Raw genomic sequence first — 20,482 nt, 5'->3', positions numbered from 1 at the left:
TGGCATCCTCGAAAGAGTGACCTTTATCCTTAAGATGCAGATGGACTGCTGAGTCTTGTCCCGTGGAGGTGGCTCTTCTATGTTGTGCCATGCGCTTGTGAAGTGGCTGTTTGGTCTCGCCAATGTAGAGGTCTGGGCATTCCTCGCTGCACTGTACAGCATACACCACGTTGTTAAGTCTGTGTTTTGGAGTTTTGTCTTTCGGGTGAACCAGTTTCTGTCTGAGTGTGTTGCTGGGTCTGAAGTACACTGGGATGTCGTGCTTGGAGAAAACTCTCCTGGGTTTCTCTGATACACCGGCTACATAGGGGATGACAACGTTGTTGCGTCTGTCTTTCTTATCCTCCCTCGCTGGTGTCTGATCTTCTTTTCTGTGCCTCTTTGCTGACTTTATGAACGCCCAGTTAGGATAACCGCATGTTTTCAGTGCTTCCTTTACATGTGTGTGTTCCTTCTTTTTCCCTTCAGGCTTAGAGGGAACATGTTCTGCCCGGTGGTGTAGGGTCCTAATTACTCCAAGTTTGTGTTCCAGAGGGTGATGGGAGTCAAAGAGGAGATACTGGTCCGTGTGTGTGGGCTTCCGGTAAACTTCAATGTTGAGGTTGCCATTCTCTTCAATGTGCACGGCGCAGTCCAGGAAAGGCCAACAGTTATCCTTTGTGTCTTCCCTGGTGAACTTGATGTTTTTATCCACGGCGTTAATGTGCGCAGTGAAGGATTCCACTTCTTGTGTCTTGATTTTGACCCAGGTGTCGTCCACATATCTGTACCAGTGGCTGGGTACTCTCCCTTTAAAAGAGCCAAGAGCCTTTCTTTCCACTTCCTCCATGTAAAGGTTGGCTACAATAGGTGACACGGGGGAGCCCATAGCACAGCCATGTTTTTGTCTGTAGAAGCCTTCGTTGTATTTGAAGTATGTTGTGGTAAGGCAGAGGTCTAACAGTGTGCAGATCTGATCGGGTGTGAAGTTGGTCCTGTCTTCCAAGGAGCTGTCTTCTTGTAGTCGTTTTCTGACAGTCTCCACTGCCTCCGTGGTGGGTATGCAAGTGAAGAGAGAGACTACATCAAAGGACACCATGGTTTCATCTGGATCCAGGGTAAGTTTCTGGACCTTGTCGGTGAAGTCGGTGGAGTTCTTGATGTTGTGTGGGGTGTTCCCCACGAGAGGTGCAAGGATGGTAGCTAGGTGTTTCGCAATGTTATAAGTGGCTGAGTTTATGCTACTGACTATGGGTCTGAGTGGGACCCCTTCCTTGTGGATTTTAGGAAGTCCATAAATGCAGGGTATGGCATCCCCTGGATAAAGGCGGTGATATGTGAGGCGGTCAATGATTTTGTCCTTTTCAAGGTCTTGAAGGCAAGCTATAACTTTCTTTTTGTAGCTGCTTGTGGGGTCTCGTTTTAAAGCTTCGTAGGTGTTGTTGTCACTGAGGAGAGTAGTGATCTTTGTGTGGTAATCTGTTGTGTTTAGGACCACGGTGCACCTTCCCTTATCTGCTGGTAATATAGTGATGTTGTGGTCTTTGCTCAGGGAAGCGACGGCCTTCTTTTCTTGTAGTGTAAGGTTAGACGGAGGGACTTTCGCACTGGAGAGGGTGGCTGAGACTTTCATCCTGATTTGCTCTGCTTCTGTCTGTGATAATTTATTAATCCGTATGGCGGTTTCTGTGGCTGTGATGAGGTCCACTATGGGCAACTGTTGCGGAGAAATGGCGAAATTGAGTCCTTTGGCTAAAACCCTCTTTTCAATCAAGACACAAGAAGTGGAATCCTTCACTGCGCACATTAACGCCGTGGATAAAAACATCAAGTTCACCAGGGAAGACACAAAGGATAACTGTTTGCCTTTCCTGGACTGCGCCGTGCACATTGAAGACAATGGCAACCTCAACATTGAAGTTTACCGGAAGCCCACACACACGGACCAGTACCTCCTCTTTGACTCCCACCACCCTCTGGAACACAGACTTGGAGTAATTAGGACCCTACACCACCGGGCAGAACATGTTCCCTCTAAGCCTGAAGGGAAAAAGAAGGAACACACACATGTAAAGGAAGCACTGAAAACATGCGGTTATCCTAACTGGGCGTTCATAAAGTCAGCAAAGAGGCACAGAAAAGAAGATCAGACACCAGCGAGGGAGGATAAGAAAGACAGACGCAACAACGTTGTCATCCCCTATGTAGCCGGTGTATCAGAGAAACCCAGGAGAGTTTTCTCCAAGCACGACATCCCAGTGTACTTCAGACCCAGCAACACACTCAGACACAAACTGGTTCACCCGAAAGACAAAACTCCAAAACACAGACTTAACAACGTGGTGTATGCTGTACAGTGCAGCGAGGAATGCCCAGACCTCTACATTGGCGAGACCAAACAGCCACTTCACAAGCGCATGGCACAACATAGAAGAGCCACCTCCACGGGACAAGACTCAGCAGTCCATCTGCATCTTAAGGATAAAGGTCACTCTTTCGAGGATGCCAATGTTCACATATTGGACAGAGAGGACAGATGGTTTGAAAGGGGAGTGAAAGAGGCCATCTATGTCCACTGTGAGCGACCATCTTTGAACAGAGGCGGTGGTTTACGACACCAACTGTCTGCCATCTATAATCCAGTTTTGAGTTCCCTCCCCAGACGCCTTAACGCCCACTCACATCCTGGGCCATCTGACCTCAGGAATTCACATGACAAGGTGGGGCCAGGTTTCACAATGAGCTCACCCGAAACCCTGGCTGATTAGGTCCCACACCCGCTTTCACACCTTGGCGCATGTGATTAGAGGATCACCAGGGGGTCCTTTGTCCCTCTTTGGGGGGATACTCCCACTGGGTTTAAATCTGGGACTCTCGGCCATTTGACCTTAGAACTGAAGAAGCTTCTCGGATGAGAGGTGAAACGTCTTCAAGCAACTTAAAGAAGTCCAGACGCTTTTCTCTGCAAACTCCTTTGACGGCATAATAACTAGTTGCCGTGCTCGTTACCACAATAATAACGTAGTTACTGTAACTCGTTACTTAATAACGCGTTAGTCCCAACACTGAACAGAATTTATTAAATTTATCGGAGTTAGAAGTTAACAGGAAGTTAGCTCACTAGTTTACACCTAAACATTTCATACCATGTTCTGACTGAGAGATTTTTGAAACTAATTAAAACCTACAGGTCTGCTACCACTTCCAACATAAATGAAGACAGAAAACTAAACAGTAGTGGCGTTTTTAGGGTTACTGAAGTTGGACTACCTGGTATATAATGTTGTGCTACGTGATTGCTAGCGACACAGCTATGCATAACATTAGCACAGTGAAGCTGGAGGATGAACGCCACCTTTTTTTCCCACTTGATAAAAGTTAACGTGAGGGATTCTGGTGGTTAGGGACAAATGCAATTGCATAGCAGGATGCTGTAAACGGACCAAACTTCAGTCAGGAGAACAACTGAGATTATTCATCCACAATACGAGGTTAGTTATTAATATACTGCAACAACATGGGAATAGAGCAGCTGCGAGAGAATTCAACATTAATGAATAAATGGTACGGAAGTGGAGGAAGCGCAGTTTTTGGCTTTCCCCATATTTCAAAAGTGCTTCATCTCTTTGATGACATCATCAACATGTGCTATCGCGATAGAGATTTTGACTATATCGCTCTATCGTTGGCCAAATTTATATCGTTTCTATCGTATATCGTTTATATCGCCCACCCCTACTTGCGACAGCATGTTTAAAGTGTCATTTTATCAACATGACAAACTGTGTTAGCGTCCACCATGATGGCATTATTGCCTCATTATTATCAAGGTAAGAAGGAGCTTCTGTATTTTGTTGCTGAAAGAAGTACTCTAGTTATTTAGCACTGTGGCTCTAGAGATGGAAACGCATCACAGCAACATCAGCAGAGCAAGACCCAGCAAAAAAACTAGGTCTTTTTGCTATTACACATTTATTTATAGATGATTACTATTAAATTGTAAATGGTAAATGGCCTGCATTTGTATAGCGCTTTACTCAGTCCCTAAGGACCCCAAAGCGCTTCACACTACATTCAGTCATTCACCCATTCACACACACATTCACACACTGGTGATGGCAAGCTACCTTGTAGCCACAGCTGCCCTGGGGCGCACTGACAGAGGTGAGGCTGCCGGACACCGGCGCCACCGGGCCCTCTGACCACCACCGGGATCGAACCACCGACCTTCTGGTTAGTGGCTGACCTGCTCTGACACCTGAGCTACAGTTGTTAGTTTTTCCAAATAAATTTATATACACTACCAGTCATGTAAAGTCCTGACAGACCTGCTGAAGAGTTTTTCCTCATTTTTAACCAATTTCTGCATTGTGGATCAATACTGAAGTGAATAAAATATGGAAAAAAATATTTAAAATATATAAATACCTTCAAGGCCAACCATGTTAACAACTGAAAATAGGTTTTAAATTTTAGGTTTCTTATTTGGTTTAGAAAAGCTCTGCACACTCCTCAGTCTCTCAGCCAGCTCCAAGAGATTCTCTCCTGGAGTTTCTCCAACAGTCTTGAAGAGATTCCAACACATGCTGAGCTCTTGGCAGAGGAGTGTCTAAAGCAGTGGAACCTCCCCCCTTCAAGTATAATTGCCCCCTGGGGTCCTCCCAAAGCTACTGGGCTGCAGTATTGTCAGCCTGTCAGCCCAATGCTACTGGATGAGAACATGGAAAGCAAGAATGCTTGAAAGTAACTACTGCATTTACTCAAGTGCCGCACTGTTGTACAATTACATTTAATCACCATGGAGTCAGGGTAGCTTGGGATGAGTCATATTTCAGAATAATCCACCACAACTTTCTCCTGATTGCCTGCTCCTCTGTAAACAGAAGATTTGAATCGCAGGTCATTGAAGCACACCTGAGATGTCCACATAAGAATTATTCTTTCTATGACATCACACTGAACTAAAAGTTGAAAAACCTGTAACAAACTTATTACTAACTCTATTATAACTCTGGCCAAGGTTAATATGACAATTCACTATTTTAAATTAGTAGTACTACTGCAAATCTTATACTTTGTACTCCTTAGACATGCTTGACATGTTCGATAACTGGTATTGCAAATAATTTAAAATAATAATATTTGATACAAATCTAACATTTTGGGATATAATATATATTGAGATAACCGGGAGTAGTACAAAAAGTAATAAAGCGAGCTCCAGCTTTGAAACAGAAGCAGCTTACTCATTCATGAATCAACGACTGATGCAATAATAACATTGAGTATTGCTGCTTTCTTCAGTACAGGATCTAAATGCCTCTTCCGCTGTTATGCTGTGCTGCCATGTTACCTGTAGCGGGACAGAGGAGAGTGCAGCGTTCCTTAAGCCAATTTTCAATGCTGTCTTTATTTCTGATTGAATTTTTCTGATTTCCCACAGGCCAGCCGTGACTGGTTCTTGATCCCCTGTAAGCCACCGTTTAAAAAGCAAACAAACCTGGAATCGCCCCTGCTTGTTGGCTGCTTTTCCTTCACTTTGCCATCCAACTCGTCCCAAACCATGACATCTGGATTAAGACTGAGTGACTGTGGAGGCCAGATCAGCTGCAGCAGTACTCTAACTCACTGCAGGTTTTCGTTATGTACGTTTGAAAAGTACCTGACCTTTGTGTGTTAAAGCACTGATGGACTGTTTTGGTTGTTTTTGAATTGAGCTATTGTCATTATATAGAAATGTCCTAATCTTTAATTCCACAAATTTTGATACGGATGTGTTGCTAACTATAACCCACTCCATGTGTGGATAATTATGGTTAAAATAATGTCAGTAGCATCTAAAAAAGCCAAAAACTGTCTGCTTACTACATACTTGCATATCTGTTGGTTCACAGCTCCTGTGTCTTCAATCTAAGACATTTTGTGATTGAGCAATAATCTCTAAACAAACTTAAAATTTGGAATAAAAATGAGGCAGAGGAGACGACAATGCATCAGGTGCTGTCATTGTTAAAGATGGAGATTTACTGCCAGCTACACTGCCTGATATAGCAGACCACAAAGGACTCACTTTATGGCACCTACATGATATTTAGACCTAAGATAAAGCAACAATACTTGAAACTACAACATTTGGTCAAGTCCTAGATACGTTTCGCATGAAAAAATGGCAGAGATTGAGCTTAAAGCAAACAGCACCAGCTAATGTCACAATCATTTACTCTCAGCTTGACCCCAGACTACACCATCCACATTCACAGTCTATGACATGAAGCAGATTGACGAAGTTGGTGCTGGTCAACATGAATAAAGGCGACTCCATGTTTATGGAAGTTAAAATTTTTAAACATCAGAGAAACATTTGTGCCCGACTGTTAAAACCAATCAGATGTGAATTCTCCCCTGATATCACTGACAATCAGAGATGGAGAACAAGTTCATTGACATCTTTTGAGGCTATGGAGCTAAAGGTTACAGCTTTGTTTTTAGATGGAGACAAGAAAATAAAAAGTTAAAGATGTTACTACAACCTATTTCCAGTCATCAGCTATTCTCCTCCTTGTCCCGCTGGCTGTTAGAACAATTTTTGAAAAATGGCTGAAAATTTGAAGCTCATTGTGAAAACCTGTTAGCTAACATCTGATGACACTGGGGACAATGCCAACGATCTGAATAATTCAGTGCTGAGTGATTCCAGTGTAACCAGTAGATATATTCAGGCCAAGACTTCCTGGTCAGCGTGCTGGTCATTGTTTTATAATTACAGATCTTTTTCAAAAGGCTGATAAAAATACAGTATGTAGGTACCCACATGCAAACAAAGCTTTGTTAAGCCTCTAAAGGCCTAATTTGGCACTGGTTATGACCCCGGCATTGAATATGACACCAGCCGCAATGCTGTGAATTTTTGGTTTATTAAAATTTTATCCCGAGACTTGGTGACTGGAGAACAAAGAATAAATCAGTTTTAACTGACATTTTCACTGTTTTTCAGAACAGGTTCCGAATGTGAGATCTATGTGAGTGCAGGTAAACAGATGCTCAGACAAAAGACAAACTGGATATGTTCATCACTGTGCACAAAGTAACAGTAGAAATACCAAGGTAACAAGACACAGCTGAAGCTAATTAAGACAAAACCAAATGAAGTCAAACCAGTGAAAATGCACAAGATAAAAAAGAAACACACAAAATGGGAATCACAAAACAAAAATAAAGACTTGATAACAAGATACAACGGGATACTGGAGAGGCAAGAAAAAAATATTAAACCATGGAAATGAAATATTGATAAACCCCAAGTCTTCATAGCATAAAACTCCCAACGAAGTAATAAAAATAAAAAACCTAAACCAAAGAATATAAACCAAACCTCACAATGACAGAACCACAGGCCGCTTCCACTTTTCCACTTTGACTTTTTCCAAATGATAGGCTCAGGTAGGGTAGGGTTACCACCAAAAATTCTATAGTCTCACAGATATCTTCACAACCACATTTAGATAGCAGTTTACTTATTTGCATGAGTATGATTATGATACAGATTGGTACTACCATCACTGGTAAACTGCCTTAATTATGTTGAATTAAAAAGTGATATTCTGTTCTCCTCCTTTTCTCTGGGTACACTGAAATATAAAACCCGTACTCCCAAATCAGGACTTCATTATGTCAATTACTGTCTAAAGAAAACGGTTGTGCTCATATTTAGTGTTTTAACTCCAGAGATTAGGATTCAATGATATGAAACTTAGTCTGGAGATGAACGGGGGGCTAAAATGTGACATTATGTTGAGAGAACAGGCTGCTGTGTTTCATGTTTTATACACACAGGTTTCATCATAAGAGTTTTTCCTCTCAGCCTCGAGACAAACACAAGTCCCAGAAGAAAAGAGAGCAGCAATGACAGAAGAAAAGAAGAAAAGGGCTGCCACCGAATCAACAACATTTGGTATTTGGTACATAATGAGACCATTAAGTCAAGATCACAGCAGAAATGTTTTAAAAAATGAATTAGAGCACCACAAAAGCTTAATTTCCACACTCTGTGAAAAGAGATAATTAAATTTGGATCATGAGATTGTTATTTTACCTCCACGAATTTAGTCTCGTGTCTATTTATTGTGTTTATTAGACGTGTTTACCTTTAGATGCGCTCATTTGTGCTTCTGCTCTCTTCGTTCGATTTTTTACGCCTGTAGCTGTGAGTCTGTGAGTTGTGTTACAAACCTCATGCTTTCTGAAAATAAGCCATCACTAGAAGAGATATTACTGCCTCAACAGGCTAATACAGCATCAACAGCAGCAGTGGTCGGTGTTTATTTGTGTGTTGGGACTGACCGTCACGCCGCTGTCCGTCTGCGTCTCTCTGTAGGTGAAGTTGCAAACAGCCCAGGCCAAGTAGTACGTGGACATGCGGGGCGTCCGGGCAAAGTGATTGGTCAACCAGCCGTCCTCATCCGACAGCGAGCTGCTCTCCACCGGCATGTTGGACAGCGAGGTGTACTGTGGGTCGTGGCGGAGGGTGAGGGAGAATGTGGCCTTGTAGACAGGCTCATCAAAGCAGGGGAAGGCCTTCCGGGCATGGATAGGACTGAACTGAGTTACTGCCAAGTAGCTATGGAAAGAAAAAGGAATAATAGGATTATTACGAGAAAAAAAAAAGATTTTGTAAAGATTATACAAGATGACTTCTTAACATCAAGTCACCAGTGAACCACTTTCATTTGGGAAATGCCAAAGATGTATGAGTTCCATATAAGAGCTAAATGTGAAGGTAATACGACCGTTAACAGGTCACTGGCAACATAGCTGATGTTTAGAGGTAAATAAATATAAAGAATGAGATATCAGCAGTTATGAATGCCAGTAAAAATGAAACAAAGCACCTCAATATCGACAAGTAAATGGAAGTGCTTTATACAGCACTTGAAAGCACTTTACAAAGTTCACACACATACAACTCTTTTGTTCTGCACATGCAGGACTAACAGATCCCAGTGACTGAGGGATGCATCTTTTTGTTTTAGTGGGTTTCAATATCCTCCCCAAGGACGCTTTGGCTTGCAGACTAGAGGAATAAAGTCAAGAACTACCTAAGAACTCGAACTATCAACCTTTAAATTAGAGTATGGCATGTTGAAAACTAAGGCTAAAATAACAAGACTGTGACTGTGAGCCTGTACCACACATGAGACAAACCACAGCTTCCTGAGGCCTCTCACCTCATAATCCACAGACCAATGTCTCATTGTTGTAACTATGTCACTACTGGTGCTGTTTCTGGTGGTGTTGCAGAATGCCACAGAGAAGACAGATGTCCGAGGACACAAAGACCTTTTCTGTTATGAATTAAAGGCAATTTTGAAAACAAGGAAAACTGTCCACTATTGTGTGGTGTGATTTTTTCCCAACGCTTCTTCCTCTCTCTTATAAACTTTACTGATTTCTCCTTTCCTGTTCAAACCAAACTGTCAACCAACCGACATTCAGTTGACATATCAAGTCTTCGCCATTGGCTTGAGTGCTGTTGGCCTTTTGGAGGAAAAATGTAGGCTTTAAACATTATTTTATGAGCCCAGTCATAGGAATGGTGTACGGAGGACCAACATAAGACCACAAAAAATAAGCAATTCATTAGGCTGATAACAAAAGACCCAAAAGATGAAGTCAAAAAATATGCCCAAATATAAAATTAAAAAAAATAACAAGAATATAATATGGGAGTGCAAAGAGAGATGCACGACATTTGATTTGACAAAAACAGGAGAAAAAAAATACAAGGAAACTAACAAAGTAAAAAGGAATTAGAAGATGCAATTAATGGCCAATTTATGCTTCAGCGGAAAATCTACATTGACATAACCATGCCATCACCTTCCACTGATAAGTCATTGCTCAACCCGACCTGCAGATACATTTCTTAGGAGTGGAAGGTCACATTAAATGGAAGGTTACAACATTGGGTTAAGAGGGTTTCCAGTGGCGTAGGTTACAACATAGTTATGTCCAAGTTGTGCTTCAGTGGGAAAGCTGAGACATGAAAACTATACAGAGATGGGGGAAGACAGGCTGGCCACACCAAGCAGGAAAACCCCTGAGTATACTTAACTGAAGCAAAGTCCTGCCGTTTTAGTGCTTATGAATTCAACTCTCCATCTTATAGTAACGTGCTGTTATGCCTTTAGTCTTGCTTTAAATTAGAGGACCTCATGGGTGCATTCACCAAGACTAGGTCCAGAAAATTTGCAGTCTAATTAGGTTGAAGCACAGTCCCTTTATGTTGCCACAAGTCTTTACTTTTATTCCATTCTTCTCTTTTTCTCAAAGTCCTCTCGTCCTCTTCTTGATCCTATTTTTCTCCCTCCTTTCACCACATTTTAATCTCTCATTCCTCTCTCTTTCTCCATCCATGCTGGGGTCTGAGCATCCATACATGTGATACCTGAGTCAATCACAGCAGGCTGCTGTCATCGTCATCATCGCAGGAGAAAATGTGTTTTTTAAAGCAGGCGGTGAGAAAAAATGGTTGCTCGTTGTTCCACTACAGCTGCTCGTAATTTGGTTGAACACAATACTGCTGCCAGGGTTCGACTTCTCTCCGTGTTCACGTCGACTATAATTTAAATTGCCTCTAATTACATGGATCCATTTGAGACCAAAGCTAGCTGTTCAGCCAGTGTTCAGATCGTTCCTCTTTATGACAGTTTTCCCTGTAATATTGGTGCATTGTTTCAAACCAAGGGCTCAGGTTTCATAACAAAATACACAAAGAACTCAACTGTATTTCCATGTGCAACGCGAACAACTCTATGTTGGACCAAAACTGCCAGTAATTAAAAACGGAAATAAATTATATCAAAAAATGCTATTGAAAGTATTATTATTATTATTATTATTATTATTATTATTATTATTATTATTATTAAATAATAATAAAAAAAATAATAATAGTAATGGATTTTTGTTTTGGTTCTTTTAGGTTTAGGCATCAGTTAATGAAAACTGCACAGTGTTGCAAATTGTAAAAAAAAAAAAAAAAAAAAAAAAAAGGACCAAAAAAATCATTTATCAATGCCTAAATGAAATTCAGATTTGAAGAAATCAATTGGAAAACTACATAATTTAAATGAATAAATATTGGTAAACACATAAATCCATACCTAAATTTAGTTATCATTTTGTTATCATTGTTTCAGTCCTCTAATGTCGTCTTCTTTTGTTCCCAATGCACTCCCCAAAGTCTTGAAGATGACTCACACATGCAGTCAACGAGCTGAGATACAACAAACCAGATATTTTTCTCTACAGCTTCATCTACATCTACTCTGGAATATTCTCTCTGGACATCTTGTACAACATGAACAGTCCTGTTGTCAGAGGTAAAGTCCACAGCCTGAATGAGAGTGACTCACAGAGGAGTATAAATACATTTTACACAAAGCAAAAAAAAAAGAAAAAAATAGGACTGCTGCACTGTAGTCTGATGAAACCTCGCGTAGCTGCTTTGCTTTTTTTGCCTCAGGGCAAAAGCATGAAGCCAACCTGCTGTGTCTCCTTACATGTAACATAGTCAAACTTGTTGTAAAACCCAACAGAAACCAATTTCTCTTCACTGGGAACAAGATTGAAAATACTGGGACTTCGAAATGCTTCACAGCTGCTGTTAGACGTTTCGACAACCTTAGTGTTGAAACCTGCCTTTGAGTTTCTCTCTCAGCTCTCCGTTTCCAGCCTTACAAAGGCTGCTCTTTATTGGGGATAATATGAGAACAGATACTGTGGGAGTGAAATGCTGAGATTCTACAAACTTATCACTGCATGTCCCGATGATGCTGTGACTTGTTTGATCGCATATAATAAACAGTAAAAAGCCTATAATAATAGCAAATAGCAAAGATGAAAAACTAGACTAAGCAGTGACGTTTTGGATGGTTAGTGAAGTTGTTAACTTAATTTATTGATGTTTTTGCCCCCCTGAGCATGGTTACTACATGGCTGCTCATTTAAAAGGTCATGGCTCAGACAAGACAAGAAAAGAAAAGCACACACTGAGGGCACAGGCTGTAAAAGATGGGCATGACCACCGTGACATTAGCCATGGATGTTTAAATCAGTTCAGTTCTGGTGGAATCGGCTGGTGGTGAGAGAAACAGGACAAAGAAGTTAGGCAGAGATTAAGGAGTCTATCAGAGCCTCACATGGACATTAGAGGAACTGCGTCAATCAAACATGAATCAGCGAGGAAAAGACCTAAGAAGTGCCTGATGTGCTGTCAGATGCCATGAAAAAAGCACCAAAAGCAACAAAATTTCAACCCAGGGAGCCTCTGACCTGACACCATCCAGACATAAGTATTAGTAATTCACGTGTTGCTGCTTTCTGTGAAGTATTTGCTATAATAATGTGAATTTGATGTTCATATTAAAACTTTAGTTACACGTGCTTTTAAAACCTTTTACAGTCTGAAACATAAGTTTACTGAACAAACTGACAAATTTGTTTAAAAAGTTAAGTACATGTTATTTTCCTCGAATGGTTTTTAATTTGTATCGCATTTGCTAAATCGGGCATTTAAAAAAATGTTTTAAAATGTGTTGTGCAACTTATTTTGGTTTTTCTGATGGTGTAGAAGTCTCAAAAACTCATGAAAAGCTGCACTTATCAAATATGATAGACTAAGGGGTTAAAAACTTGCCTAAAGGTGCACTATGCATGAATTGTTCTGTAAAAAAAAAAAAGCTATACAGAGGCAGAATTACAACTGAATAGCTTTTTAGGATTCATCGCTTTTCAAGAAACAAGGCACACAGCACTGCAGCACATTGAAAGGATGAGAGGTTCAGCCAACGCAGCAGAGGCTTGGACCTGGAGACGTAATATTAAAGGGCTGTACGTCATCACTACAGAGGATGTGCAGATAATTCATTCATTTCACTGCATTCAGTCGCTGAAACTGCAGTTTAGGCTCAAATGCTCAGGTTGTGTCTGAAAGCGTTTGTACACCATCACATTAAACATATAACCAATGCAAGGGTATCACAGTATATCACACTCTGGTGGATTATTTGCCTGCCAGGAGTTTACAGAATATTAAACAAATATTTTAATCTCACCATCAAAAAAGTAAAAACTGAGCCAGACATTCCTGTTTTTTAGGTTAAACAATAAGTAAGGCTAAAGGACTAAATAAAGTGATTTGGGGCTACTTTCGTTTAACTATTTAAGATTTCCTTTTGCCGACTCATCCTCGTTAATATTCCCACAGAGGAGAAGCGAAGTGCAGTTATTCTTCCAAACTTTGCAGCTAGAATTATGCAGGACTAGGGAGAAACACCAATTAGCCCCCAGTTACAAGTTATCTTCACTTCACCTGCTTCAGTGTGTAAACGAGCTGCTGAGCCCTAACCGTGTGAGAGAGCGAGGACAGGACAGCAAACGTCTCATTTTTAAAGACCAAAAAATGTCCAGACAGCCGACACGTCTCCTTCCTCTTAGTTCTTCTCATTTCTTCATTTTCCATCTTTATTTTCTGTCCTTACAGCACAAAAGTTTCTCCAGCTGCTGACAGACAGCTAGCGTTAGCCAAAATGTCGTTTAGTGACATCATTTGTAAATGCACAATAATTAATAATCTTTGTTTGATCGATTGTTGCGTGCCATGCTGGCTGCTCTGTTAAATCAGTTAATTACGGGTTAATATTTTTTGTTAGATAATTAGAACCATGAGTTAGATTTTAATGTATATACAGCAATTCTCTCTCTGATACATTGTTTGAAATCAGCTTTTTATTTACCAGTGGACAATCCTCCTGTCAACCAGTGATGACAGGGGGAACCAGTACTGTTGTACACGAAGTCTGGATCGACTCTCTATTCCAAAACGTCCAAGTCCTATGAGTAGTGATCCTACGTGTATTACCCAGCAGGCAATGCAGAGCTTGAAAGGAGTTGAAGAGTGAAGGGACATGATCGGTCCTAGTCTACCTCAGACTCGTAGGTTCCTGTTTTGAATGAACTGGTGTTCATGCAGCACTTTAAAAATGTTTCAGTGCTTTCATTCTGCACCCTTCACATTCACATTTTGATGGATGAATTGGGGGCAACCTGTTGCCCATGGACACGTAGAGTAGGGGAGTACTGACCTTTCGATTAGTAGATGACCTGTACCACTACCGGCTAACTTACTGCTAGGTTACTTTGTCTAACTGCGAGGTGGGATCCTCTGCAATCTACAGCGCTATCCATTGGAACTGCTGAATAAAATGCCTGGAAAGAACAAAACATACATAAATGTGTATTTGTGCAAGCACATACACAGATGTAAATGTAGGAGGCTCAGTCATGTGATAATGATGACACTAGTTGTCTTTTTTTCTGCAGCAGCTGACTGATGCTTCGACAGCATAAGTTCAGGCAGGCCACAAAGTTCATCTTAGAAGAAATTCCAGCCAATGAGCTGATGTCAGCGCCAGCCCATGACCACTGGCTCAGCGGGTACCTTTTTGCATTTCCACTCCCTCAAGCTGCTCTGCAAGCTGCTTTGAAACCCACCTCAACCCCAGCTTCACATCCATGCAGTGTATCTGTTCTCACCGATCCCTCCTCTTGCTGCTACTGCTGCTCTCCCTGCCTCCTGCTTTCCTGTGTGGAAAGGCTCCAAGCCACTGAAGTGCTTATTGAAAATAATCTTTCTGTGATGTGTAAAAGTGCCTAAACACAAAGACACAAAATAATCTCTACCAGCTGCCAAATCTTTAGCGTTTAACGATACAAATCATAGCTTTCCCTTTTAACCCCAATTTGCTCCATTTGCCTCCAAAAATAAAATTATGTCATTAAGCGTGGTTGGTTAAGCAGAATTGCAGTGGCTTTAAATTACCCGTGAAGAGACCCTTAATTTAATTCATCATATTCGAATTTGCCCTGAACTTATCTCCTCTCTGGCTCTGATTTCAAAGCTTCAACACACCGAACTCACGCCTTGGAATAAATCCATACAGAATATGTGATGGTGTCATATGAAGCTGGATTTTGTTTTAGTCTTTGAACCTTTCAAACTTATCAAAGGAGAAATTTAAGGTGGAATCAGGGTTCAGGGGGTTAAAGGATAATCCTCTGAAGTCGAAGCTGACAGGTCGGCCGCCTGCAGGGAGAAGTTTTCACGGGAAGCCATTTTTACTTCGACTTTTTTCAAGTTTATGAAACGGCATCCGTGGCGAGATAATCCACAATAAACACGGGCAAACTTTCTGTTTCCTCTGGATTTCTTTTAGCCGAGCTGAATGTTTCCATATCTGAGCTTCGTTACGTTTGTCTGTCAGTCACCTGACAGACACAGGAATAAGCTCAAATCTGAGGAAATAATCCCTGTGAAAACTTTGTTATCACAATGGTGCATTTTGCTCCTGAAGTTTGTGGAAGGAGAGATGAAAGGAAGGAAACAGGAGGAGGAGAGTACGGGGTGTCTGTGCAATTCAGGTGGAGTACACAGAGGACACAAAAAAAATCCAAAAGGAAGATGATAAAACGAAATTGTTACTACCAAAAAAAATGGGAGTAGGAGAGGGGACAAAGATGAGGGTTGGAGCAGAGTGTAAGTAAGGAAGGAAGAAAAAGCAGAAAGCAAAAGGCATACAGGAGACAACAGAGGTAGGACCAAGATGAGAAACAGCTGTAACAAAGCAGTTTGGATGCTGATTGAAAGAAAAAAAGAGGGGGCAGACGATGAAAAGTAGACACTTGGAGTAGGAGGGCTGGGAAAGGAGAAGGAGAAGGAAAAGACAGTAAGCAGAAGAAGTGGAAAAGAAAAGTGGAAACAGGAGGTGAGGAGAAAGGAAGGGAAGAAGATGGAAGAAAAGAACCTGACACAAGCTATGGAGACATGATGACCGAGGGGAGCGGGGAGAGAGGAAGAATGGCCGAAGGGAGGGAGGAGGTGACGAAAGGGAGACAGAGAGAGAGAAACCGGGAATAATAAACAGAGGGTGAGCGAGGCCGACTGGAAGAAAGAGAGAGAGAGAATAATGGAGAAAGCCTGAGAGGGACGAGATAAAGAGAGTATCTATTAAAGAGGAGGATGAGTCTGTAACGTGCACACACACACACACACACACACACACACACACACACACACACACAACACTAACGTGACACCCAGCAGGTTGCCAACAGTCACTGCTGCCAAAGTAACGCTTGTTGTAACAGTAATCCTGATTGACAAGCAGGCCTATACCGTTGCCCTGGACAACGACAACAGATAAACAAACACACACACACACACACACACACACACACACACACTCATGCATTAATGCATGTGACAATGCTTCGCCTCCAGAAACGCAGCAGAGATGGAAATGACATCATTTCCTGCTGTAATGTTTCCCAATATATTGTCTGGGGACACCACCGAAGAAGAGAGCAGGTGTGTGAATGACACATCGAACACACACACACACACACACACACACATAGAGGAGAGACAGAAACACACACCTCATTTAGATTCACAGATGTGAGTGAAGGGGAAACTGTTGAGTCAGGTGCTTTTCACAGTGAGTGTGTTTCATTTCTATATCCATCCCTCACACTCTCCATCACACACACACACACACACACACACACACACACACACACCAAACTGGACACAGTGATCTCTTTAACCAATGTCTCAAATTGCAATTCCCTTCCTTCATATTGAAAAGACTGCTGTGCGTGTGTGCGTGTGTGTGTGTGCGCGTGTGTGTGCATTGTTGCTGCTATACTTTTACACAGGAAGCCGCCGAAGAGGCTGATTCATCATCTTCGGTGTAAAATATGCGACTGATGGGTGAGACAGTGTGGCTGGGTGGAGGCGGAGGGGGTGGGGGCGGGGCTTAGTCTGTCAGATTTCAGTTCTCCAAGTGTATTTAGGTAACAAGAAAGTAGGAGGCAAAGATGTACAAGAAAAAAGGAGATTAAGATAAAAATGATAATTAAAAGGATGACGATAAGGATATCATCATCTGGCTTCCTGCTCCTCTCAGTCGTACTCGGGCTGTGAGCCACTGGAGGAACATGAAAGCATTTTATAAAGTCACGGAGAAAACCAGCAAGAGTATAAAACCAAAGTACATCCTTCTCTCAGCAACAGATGATTTTGAGTTCTCGGTGAGTTCTCCAATACAGGAATCTGATTGGTTGTGTTATGAGGCATGGGGCTGTGCAGTAACGACAGATCACAATCCGATTTCAGTCAGGAACCCTAAAGTCAGAGGAACGTTATTTCCACATGCTGTCATATATCTGGTGGTCTGGATCTACTCTGGGAGCTCCCGCAACCTTCCACTTGCAGGTGTGCTCCTATATGCCTTCACTAAGTTGGAGTAAGCTCCAGCACTGAACAGAACAGCCACTGTATCAGTGCCACACAGGAAAACTGATTGTGAGGCACAGAAGGAGGAGCTGGTGTGAAGGTGAAAAAGTGTTCACAACACTGTGCAAGAGTCTTGAGCAACAGATCCCCAGGCTTTCTGAAGGTCTAAAAAGTTTTTCTTTGGACATGGACTTAACACAACACACTACCGACACGTCGACAATCTACCAAAGAACAAAATTTAAATTGTATCTTTATCTTTGTTATAACAAGCCTGTCACAAAACACAGTTTGTTGCCATTTCTTTAGTTAAAAATATGAAAAATGTCAAAGAGGCTCTGCCATGGTTTGGGGCTACATTTAAGTCAGTGGTGCATGAGATCTTGTTAAAACTGATGGAATTATGAGCACACAAAAGTACCGTCAGATTTTGATCCACACCATCTGGAAAGTATGTCATTGGTAATGACTTCAAAACACAGTAAACACAACACAAAGGAATACTAACAGTCATGGACTGGCCTCCCCAGAGCCAAACTCAAACAACAGAATGGAACATTAGTTTGCTCACCTGAAGAAAACCAGTTCTGCAGCTGTGGATGGAGGAAGATAATGATGCTTGTTAGGTAAAGTGTGATCAGCTGTGTGTGATTACCTGCCTCAAGAGTGTCACACAATCCTCAAAGGAGAGAAGGTGATGATCAGCTCTCAACTACTGCCACACATGTAATTGAGAATAAAAAGGAAATAAAGAACAAGGGAGTGTCCTGCATCCAGAGCATTTATGTTGTTGTTGTTGTTGTTGTTGTTGTTGTTGAAGCAGACAAAGAAACAGACACAGCAAACAGAACAAAAGGCAGGAATATCCAAAGAAGAGCTTTGAATGTGCTTCAAGAAGCCTGGCAAACTATTTCCGAAGACTATTTAAAGAAAGCCGCCTCAGAAAGTTCAGACTGTGCTGAATAATATCAGTGGTTGTACAAAATATTGATTTTCAAGCTCATTACAAATGTACAAACTGTTTTTGCCTCGTATACTACATTTTTAAATATGGTTGACAGAACAATTTGATATGATTGGATGTAGTATGACTTGTACAAGTCGTCTGCGTGTGTTTAATGATGAAGAACCTGTTACTTGGTAGATTTTCTGGGTTGATTTTGAGATGAAGGACTTCATTCTTCCATCTACACGAGATCAGAGAAAGTCAACATGAAGTGAGCTGACCTTGAGTTAACCTTTCCTCAACTTTGATCTGCGTGATTGTAACTACTACCAGTGAGAGCCAAGGATATTGTGATTAACATCTGAGGTTATGGTAAATACATTAGAGGATTACTTAAGCAACCATAGTCTGGAATGTTCTATAGCAACCAACTATTAGCTACAAATCGATGCATGATGAAGGAATGTGGACAGACCTCCCTCTTCCTGGCCATTTCTTCTTCCAGGGCAACAGTCTTATTGCAGTTCATGAAATAGTGAGGACATTTAATCTATTTAATGTGTTCCTGGAATTTCCCCCTTCCACCATTTGCATGAACACAATTTTTCCATCAGACTATTTTCATGTCTACTGATTCATGTCCATGTACACAAAGTGAATATTTTCCACTTTTAGAGGGCCAGAAGTCTGCATTTGGAAGCAGAGGAGTGGGTGGCATCATGAATGTTTTCACCACTCACACCAGAGACCATGGTTTGACTGCCAGACTTGACACATTTTTTTTCCATATTCTATTTTTTTGTACATGAGCTTTGTCATGAATATTTCACATTTTGCTATGAGACTGGGGTTTCCTAGGGAATACTGAGGTCTTCTCAAGCCATTCCAAGAGGCATAATCTCCAGTGTGTTGTGAGTCTGCAGCTGCTCCTATATAGACAAGTCTGATAAACCTCCCATACAAGGTGCCCAAAAGGCATCCTAATCTGATGTCCAGACTTACTCCTTTGATGGAGAGGAGTAGCAGCTCCACTCTGAACTCGTCCTGAATGGCTAAGCTGATCACTGTAAGGTTGAGCTTAAAACCTTTTTTAAGCAAGCTAATTTCTGCCACTTATATCCAGAGTTTCTGACTATGAATGAAGTAGAATAACCAAGCAGCCAAAAGCTCGAATAATTGTTGTAGTTAAGTCTAGGACCCCAACTGTACTTGTAGGCACACTACAAACTTCAAGCAACCGTTCACCAAAAGGAATAATTACTCATGAAAGAATAGAATAATGCATTTGAACACAGAAATGGTCCTTGTTCTCATCCTTATACACTGGGAACAAGGATCATGGAAACAGGCAAACAGGATGATGTGACAGAAAGTTTCCAAGTCTTTACTTGGGGGAAAAAAAGTCTACATCACAGAAGAATCTATAATGGTTACACAAATCAGGAAAATGAGCATTAGAATCTGACAGGAGACAGGATTATATATACACACTGTGAGCCAATTATACAATGAGACACAGGAGGGAGCAAAGCACAGGTGAAAAAGACAACAGCAGGTGAAGCCAGTAAAGGTGGGTCAGATAATGACAGAGGAAGGAAAAAAACAGGAAGCAAAAGTAGAAATGAGACCACAACCAGATAAAACAGGAATCCAAAACTCAGCATAACAAAAACCTTGGCCATGGAAGGCCTCCCTGCCACCGAGTCAGGCTGTAAATTACACGGGTGTCTAACCAGATTTGACCTTTGATATATAAATGTCATCACTCCCTCATTTTATCCTATTTCAGTAAAACTTAATCACAATGTGCATGTGAAATCTTGAGTTATTGCCAAAAACATCTTTTGCAAGCTCACAGGGACCTTGACCTTTTACTACGAAATGCTAATCAGTTCATTGTTGAATTTAAGTGAATGTTTGTGCCAAATTATATATTAGTAAATATCCCTCAAGGCATTGCTGATATATTGCTTTCATATATGAATTAGATGCAGGATGGTCAGTGAGCTTGACCTTCGTTGCATAGGCTTAAAAAGAACTCGTGCAAAAATGCATTATATCCAGATCAAGCTCTGTGCAAGCACGTGAAGGCAGAAGCAATTTTACACAAGATAACATGAAGAAGTTGACCTCATTTATTCTTTGCTCACTTCTACTCAAAAAGAGCAATTTGGATATTTTCGTAAACTTCAGACAGGAAT

The 20,482-nt window shown here is 41.3% G+C and overlaps 1 protein-coding gene across 1 annotated transcript in view; it reads right to left on the bottom strand.

Moving 5' to 3' along the window:
* Window positions 1–20,482, bottom strand: part of LOC100692659 (thyrotropin-releasing hormone-degrading ectoenzyme) — a 257,284-nt gene that overhangs the window by 200,382 nt on the left and 36,420 nt on the right. Inside the window, exon 3 of the mRNA XM_019347171.2 lies at window positions 8,320–8,596. Within this exon, the coding sequence (XP_019202716.1) occupies window positions 8,320–8,596 (277 nt within the window). The remainder of the gene's footprint in view (window positions 1–8,319; window positions 8,597–20,482) is intronic.

The sequence above is a fragment of the Oreochromis niloticus genome, linkage group LG17 (genome assembly GCF_001858045.2).
Source record: "Oreochromis niloticus isolate F11D_XX linkage group LG17, O_niloticus_UMD_NMBU, whole genome shotgun sequence".
NCBI lineage: Eukaryota > Metazoa > Chordata > Actinopteri > Cichliformes > Cichlidae > Oreochromis > Oreochromis niloticus.
Note: the sequence above shows the minus strand (reverse complement) of the source record. Positions and strands in the feature narration are given on the sequence as shown.